The 7,286-nt window shown below is 44.1% G+C and overlaps 2 protein-coding genes across 2 annotated transcripts in view; one reads left to right on the top strand and one right to left on the bottom strand.

Annotated features, from left to right (window-relative positions):
* Positions 1-1,774: 1,774 nt before the first annotated feature.
* LOC135369753 (large ribosomal subunit protein bL20-like) lies at positions 1,775-4,313 on the bottom strand. The gene is made up of 7 exons (XM_064603270.1): positions 4,209-4,313; positions 3,043-3,100; positions 2,928-2,977; positions 2,724-2,834; positions 2,552-2,629; positions 2,014-2,079; positions 1,775-1,948 (listed from the first exon to the last, which is right to left on the bottom strand). Exons 1-7 carry the CDS (start codon positions 4,311-4,313, stop codon positions 1,844-1,846), a joined length of 573 nt encoding a protein of 190 aa, XP_064459340.1. The 3' UTR covers positions 1,775-1,843.
* Positions 3,550-7,286, top strand: part of LOC135370837 (uncharacterized) — a 45,899-nt gene continuing 42,162 nt past the window's right edge. Inside the window, exon 1 of the mRNA XM_064604710.1 lies at positions 3,550-3,768. The gene's annotated coding sequence lies outside the window, so the exon portion shown is untranslated. The remainder of the gene's footprint in view (positions 3,769-7,286) is intronic.

Here is a 7,286-nt window from a genome sequence, read left to right as displayed (position 1 = left end):
CGCTCGGCAGTTTACGAAAACAGAGGCGGTACTTTTGTCATGGCAAGTTCAGACTCTGGCGTCAATGACTTCAGCAACGCCAAGCCAATGGTTACATCTGCTCAAGCGCGACTACAAACAGCTCTTCGATTCTTTGAGGACAATGGGGATGAGCAACAGGCTCTACGTATTGCTGACATTTTGCGAAGCTTATATCGATGTGCAAGCAAGTGTACCTGCAAGCAGGCACGAATTCGGGACCTTTTTTTCAAGAAACCTCCATTATTGTTGTTGTTATTTCATTGGTATTCGATAATATGGACGATTGTGTCCAATGTTCAGCTTGGATAGTAATGCCTACTAATAGCATTTTATGTTAATAAATACACCAGGTAAGCTGTGTTTGAAAAAGAACGCGGTTACACCGCAAATAATACAAGCGGTATGGGCGCGTCGCTGTCATCCGGAAGCAGTTTGGGTTCCACAATGTTCTAAACTGTTAGAAATTGTGATAGAGCCGTAACGTAGTTCTCTACTGCTTCTGTCAAACAGGCATCGTAGAGCCCATGAAGTTCTCTATGCTGTTCTACTTTGGAAGAGCTAATGCAAGTGCACGGGTACTAATTTAATTTTGTTTAGTAGGCATTCAATACCCTTGCGAATTTGTAATTGCAAGCTATGATGTCTCCTTGCTTTACTGCCTGGCCCAGAGGGAAAGGTGAAATAAAAAAATGAATGCAACATTGAAATGATTTGCATTTTTGAGCAACTCTGTACCATCTTAACACGAAGCATAAGGCCTGGAAGATATACTTGGAAAAAATATAATGTGAACGCTTGTCAAGATTGGCTGGGTCAGTGCATGTGCGCAAAGTACCGTAATTTCACGCGTATAACCCGCACCGCAGATAAGCTGCAGGACCTGTTTTTAAGAACATTTTGCAAATTTTCTAGCAGATAAGCCGCAGGCAATATGATGCGACTGATTTGTGTGGTAAACCAGTGGTGCAGTTATAAAATAAATCAATTAAAATGGATAGCACATATTCGACCCTTCCTGCGGGTCTTCCAACAAAGGAGACCATAGAGAAGGCCATAAACCTTGTGGTCCACATTCCGGGGTCGGCACGGTGTACAACGAAGAAGGTGAGTTCTAGTGTTCTGCTAAGATCGGGTTGTGCCCTTGTTGCATATTTCTTTTCTGGATCGACAGGTCAGTGGTCTTCCACAAGACATGAATTACTATCACCCCTTTGGTTAAAGTTGTATGGGGGAACCAGGAACGTCAGTCTACTTGAATGTGAATGTGCCCCTGTTATGCATTGAGAGGGCGGTGCTGTTCCGGAGACACTGTCGGTGCTTTCGTTAAAACTGGGGTATGGGGAAAATACCCCGGAAAAATAATCCTCAGGTAAGCCGCAGAGTGTCTGCAAAAAAAAGAAAAGAAAAGGAAAGAAGAAAAAAAAAACGGAATCCCTGCATGAGCCGTGGCTATACGCGTGAGATTACGGTATGCGCGCTACTACCATATTTCCAAAGAATACACGTTACCATCACAAATTCCTTTTGTGTTATGTGAAGAATGCACCCCACCAACCAATAGGCATTTTTGAATCTGGCTTTTCCAAAACCAGAAATGAGATGTATTAGCAGCCCAGGACAGGTTATCTTATACGGATGAAAACCCGTTGATGGAAACTGCTCTCCTTCTTCGCATTTGCAATGTACAGCAGAGGCGACCATCACTCAAGACGATGTGCTATGACGTCCATCACGACAAAAAAGAGGTCAGGGCTACCCATTCATTTTATTTTATTTTTTTCTTTTGCTGGAACATGATGACACTACTTTTACGAGTTCCCTTCTAAAGCATACCCCTCGTGATGATCCCATCTGGAGGTTTCTCCAAGGCTGCCTTTGGGCCTGCTGGCTCGAGGAACCTCTTCATGCGAGCTAAGCCAACAAGGCTCTGCAACAAGTACAACATCTAGTGAAGGCACATCTGAAATACATTTCATAAGCGTATAATCTTACTTTGAATGTCCGTGGCTCTGTGTACGCCAGGTCGGACAGAACTCTTCGGTCGATCGCAACTTTGCACTAAAAGCAAACAAAAGACAAGGAAATTGGTTTGGGGAAGTTTTGGGGAAATTGGTTTGGGGATGTATTCTAATGATGCCTGCTGAAGATGTGCCAATTTTTGTGTTTTCTGGTAACAGGTTTCTTGCACTATGTATGCTACACACAATTGACTCATCACAAATGAGTCCAGTGTTGCCAAGCTGAATGTTGAAGCTCGCAAGCAGAACTTCAATGCAGCGTATACTGTCACATGTCAAACATGGCTCAATGTGAAACAACGGGTATGAAGAGAGTATACCGAAGTCACAGAATGGTAGAGCACTTAAATTGGGATACCCAGAAGACCAGTAGAAATCATGCAGGGTATCTCGTTCTGTCTGAGGCGCAAAGTAAATTGTGCTGAGTGCTTGTGCATTGGCACTAGTGTAGGTCACTAATACAATGGGAAAACCACTGCAGCAGCTTCTTCGAAACTATTTTGGTTGCTTGCCTTCGATAAATTGGTGAGAAGAGGCCCACAGGCCAGACCAAGTTCTGTTGAGGCTGCGTTGATTCTAGTCTCCCAAAGCTGGAATAGCACAATGCAGTTACAGTTATGCAGACGCTTGGTGACAAATACCGCTGTCGTGAGAAGCGGAATAAACCTAAATGATTATGTATACCTGGCTCCTTTCGACTTTCACAGCCTTCCGGCCCTGACAGGCGTGCTGAAGGGCACGATGCACCGATCTTATAGCCAGCCGATAACAGTTGCGGCTTCGACCATAGAAATGCTGAAAAATGCAGTTTGTGATTTTCGAAACGTAAATCCAGCAACGCTAATCACCGCACGTGTCCGAGGTATGTACAGGAGCACATTTACTCACGGCTGATAACTGTAAGATCCTTTTTCGTTTCCAGTACTTGTTTCCGGATCCTGTGTTCCGTACAAGATTCGCGACAGTAAGAAACACCATTACAACCACACGTCCATACACACACCTCGATCACAACTCAAAAGCTGAATGACTGTGAACGCAGACACCACAACCCACAACCACTACACGCCAAGATCGCTCACTCACGGCTCGCTTGGCTTGACCGCTTGACGGCTTGACCTGACTCGGCCTAGCCTGTGGCTGTGGCTCCCCGATCCAGAATGGCGTTGATGTCGATGGAGATGACTGTTGTCAGCTCAGCTGCTGCTGTCGAACGAATGACATGACGGGAAGAACGACGAGGGACGAACAACACCCCCTACACCCCACACGAAATCTACGCCGTGGCTTGCACAGTGCGGTTTGTTAGGTTTGGGTCGTTTTGCGAGGCTTGCAAAACGAAAACAACATGTAGGTGACGTAATTTAGACCCGTCTTCTGCTGGCTATAAGTCAAAAGCCACATCCAACACATCTATCCGAAAAGAAAAGAGAGAGCTTCCTCCATGAGAGAGAGCCACAGTGAAAGGAAAGGAGCATGAAAAGGAGAGGGGAGTAGAAAGCGCGGAATGCTACTGAATGCCACAGGAGTCGCGACCGGCGGCGTTCGTAAGGTGTGCCGTTTGTTGTCAGTGGCACGTTTTGAGTTTGGGTCTCGTTTTCGTGCACGACGTTTGCACTGTTTGGTGTGCTCCCTTGTGTTCCCGTGGTGTGTGTGGATGATATACGGTCTTGTTCCAATACTGAAGCCCTATGGGCATTGGATAATTTCTCATACAACTACTGCACATGTGAGTATGCGTAGTTGTCTTATCTCTATTCCTCTGTGGCATTTCTATCTTTTTGTTCAATGAGACTTTCCCGGTTGCTGCTCTCGCCGTCTCGAACTATTTGTTTGATATTGCGAGGAAAACAAACGCGGAAGAAACGGTGGTGTTTACTGTTACTCGTGGTCTTTGTCACGCTCGCCGGTAGTGGACGTTTCCAGAAATCTTGATACGAAGCCTGCCTGTCATTTTGTTCATATAATCCTCACGATTTCCCGCGTGATCAAACATTTTGCCTGTGACACGTGTACCAACCTTACTGAGACAGGATTGGAATACAATTTGAACCTGCGCGAACTTATCCGTACTTGGAACTCCGCTTCTCTGTCTGGGTTGATCGATTTTCCCTTAACCGCTCCGAATGAGTCATGTCTGGCTCTGGATCGTGTCAATATTATTCTTACCTGTGCCGTATCTGCGATTTTCCCACTGTCGTACTGACATTTGATAAAACATACTTTGACGAAGTTAGTTTGAAAGTTGTCCGGTGCTTTGCGCACGACTCGCATGGATTGCGCGCCTATGTAGAAAAACAATGAAAAATAAGACTGTATTTTCACCGTCAAAAGCGAAATGATGACATGCTGGTGATTCGGGTTTATTTCGCAGAAATTTTCACTTTTGTGTGTGCATTTCTTAACGCATAAGCAGAACAGGCTTGGGTGGATATAACTCTTACCCAATGCTTGGCTGACACTATAGCGTATAAAGGTATGTGGATGTGCAAAATTCATGATAATTTCCCGGCTTTCACAGATTTTCTTTTCATGAGAAGAAAAAAAAAATAACTGGCGATATGCTAACTTTTCATTCTTGTTATAAGAGCACGAACGTTCAACAGATGAATAAAAAGTGCAATACCGTGCCTAAAAAAGCGTTTTATTTGAAATTTTGACTTCGTTTTTCATAGCACCTTGCCAGAACATACTGTCTTTTATTTACGGGGGACTCGGAAATCTTGCCAATGAAAAAATGGCTAGGAAGCAAGCGAGCTGGTGAAAATGATGCATAATAATCGTGTTTGTGTCTGTCCCTTCGTGTTCCCTAGTCTCGGGGTTTTTACATTATGCATTGAAAATCTTGTGGAGTTTTCCGACGATCAGGAAAACGGCGCAAATAATTTTTTTAATTTTTCGATTCGGAAAACGCTCGCTGCCTTAAAAATCAGCCTTGTGCGGAGCAGCGTGACCTTGGAGCTCCAGCCCGATCTCCTGACATGACGTAAGGCAATCAGCGTGAGGTAGCGTGAGCCACCTGATCACTCCTGTCCATCCCAGCGCACATTATTTTCTTTCAGCGTCAGTCATGCCGCTGCGAAACATGCAAGCACAAGATTCATGCTCAAGAGTCTTGTGTGCATTTGTGTTTTCTGCGTTGCTCAGTCCAGACTTTTGTCCATGATGGATTCATGAGAGAATTTTGAACGAGCAGAAGCGGACAGGTCATCTTAGCAGACGACAGCAGCCGTACGCGTATTTCGAAGCTTCGGGACCCATTAAAACGGACGGGATTTATGATGATAATCAATGTACGAATCTTCCAAGAACCCGTGAGTTACGCAGTGATGCACTACGAAAGTCCTAACGCAAGCCTGTGTACAAAATATAAGTATTCTAGAAGATGGATGGGTGGATACTGTGACTTTTCCCTTTGGAACGGGCGGTAGCCTGCGCCACCTGCCTAGAGTTGACACATTACTGAGATTGAAATTCCTTCAGATGATCAGACCTATTCACACTGCCGATGTTTGCATTGGGAATAACTACATTATTCCTATGACCAGCGCCACGGCTAACATCCAAGGTGCGGCATAGGGAAAGCTGCAAATGACATGGCCGCCATAATCTAGTAACATATTCCGCTGAATTACACATACTCCCTGAAGTATATCTACTCCAGAGCCAGATGCTGTCTTCTACGGGAGATGAGCCACGCGCCAGTCGCGTGGCAGATGGCGCAGGCCCTTTCTTCCTCCCTCTGCTTTTTTTCCGTGCCCCTCGTGCATCCTGAGCGGTGCTGGGCTGGATGGGTCTTACATCTGCTTCCTGTCTTCCTCTAGGGCTTTTTATTCTTTTGATCTGAAACGCATATGGGGGCCCAATCCTCGCATTAAGGTAACTCTGTGTAGGCACACGACAGAAAGAGAATCAGGCAACGCAAGTGTTCAAAGCAGGTTCAAAAGGTCTCTGCTACCTTTTTAGAGCTGTATGGGACTTCCGGCTCCTTCAAGACGGGCATTTTTGGGTGTACATATACAGGGTGTCCCACCACAAAAGGGCCAGGGGCTAAAGAAAAAAAAGAGTGCTCTACACAAATTGAAAATTAATTACTACTAATTAATTGACAAGGGGCGATGAATTTTTTTTTTTTTTTGATAGACCACACAACTGCCAAGCACGTACAGTTGGTTCCATTTGTGTAGAGCACAACGTTTTTTGTGTAGCCCCTGGCCCTTTTTCTTTGGGACACCCTGAATATATATTTTGTTCTCCGTGGTTTGTTGTTCCAAATTCGTCGCTGTGCAGACCGGTAGAATAATGACGACGATAGTTTTCTTTTTTATTGCTACTTGTTTCTGTCTTGCTGCTTGTCCCTGGACACGCATAGAAGTAAAAGGCTTCCTGCTGGAGACTCCTTCAGTCAGGGGACCCGTAAAAATTACTTTTCGGAAGTGTAATTGAATTGCAATTGCAGAGACGTGCTAAAAAAAATCAAATTACTGCCACGTCTAGAGCGTCATCATTGTAATTTAATTAGAATTATGGGTACTCTGAAAACTAATTGAGCTACACCGAGTTCCGTTGATTAAAAAAAAATCTTTTTGATGTACAACTTTATTGTGCTTCCTCGAGGAACTCTTTACTAAAACGGAAATATTTATTGCGAGGACAAAGACTAGTGGAGCACAATGACTAGATGTCTGTGCTTAGCAGAACCATCGGAACATACATGAACTGAGACTACAAAAGCGCCGGAGAAATTTTCGAATCTGATTAAAAATGCCACAGTTCTGAGAAAAAGGGACTTTTTGCGCACAAAGCATGCCAAATCGCATATCCAGAAGTAATCCCGAGTGCATTACGAATTGCCTGCAAACGCAATTCGATTACGGTTAGTTATACAATGTCGAAAGTATAAACGTGGAACCAATTAATTACTTTGTAGGTCTGTTCCCTGTCGACAGTGCTTAGGGAGGTCTGTACAAGACATCAACAAATATTTTGGTTAAGTTACTGAATACCGGGCAAAAAAGTAACTGAGTAGAGCGTTGAATACTCAACATTGTAAAATATTTGAGTAGACTACTAAACACTCCTAAAAGGAACTCGTTACTTTCAAGATACTGTCAAGTTACGGTTTGTGAAGTTCACTGTCAAACAGGTAAAAACAAAATATAGAAGGGTATTCACTCCTCTCCATATAGGTTCATATAGGTGTCATCGCACGAAACAGGAATATGAAGTATTTTATATAGGAGTAAC

Source organism: Ornithodoros turicata, chromosome 10 (assembly GCF_037126465.1).
Source record: "Ornithodoros turicata isolate Travis chromosome 10, ASM3712646v1, whole genome shotgun sequence".
NCBI lineage: Eukaryota > Metazoa > Arthropoda > Arachnida > Ixodida > Argasidae > Ornithodoros > Ornithodoros turicata.
The sequence above is the reverse complement of the archived record's forward strand: the minus strand, read 5'-3'. Positions and strand labels throughout refer to the sequence as shown.

Bases quoted from the DNA above. Each gene is read 5' to 3' on its own strand.
- LOC135369753 (XM_064603270.1), bottom strand. From the start codon at position 4,313: ATGCGAGTCGTGCGCAAAGCACCGGACAACTTTCAAACTAACTTCGTC. The intron at 3,101-4,208 runs GTAAGAATAATA...CTTGGCGTGTAG, and splicing joins AAATCGCAGATACGGCACAG to TGGTTGTGGGTTGTGGTGTC. The intron at 2,630-2,723 runs GTATACATAATC...GTGCTATTCCAG, and splicing joins TGAAAGTCGAAAGGAGCCAG to CTTTGGGAGACTAGAATCAA.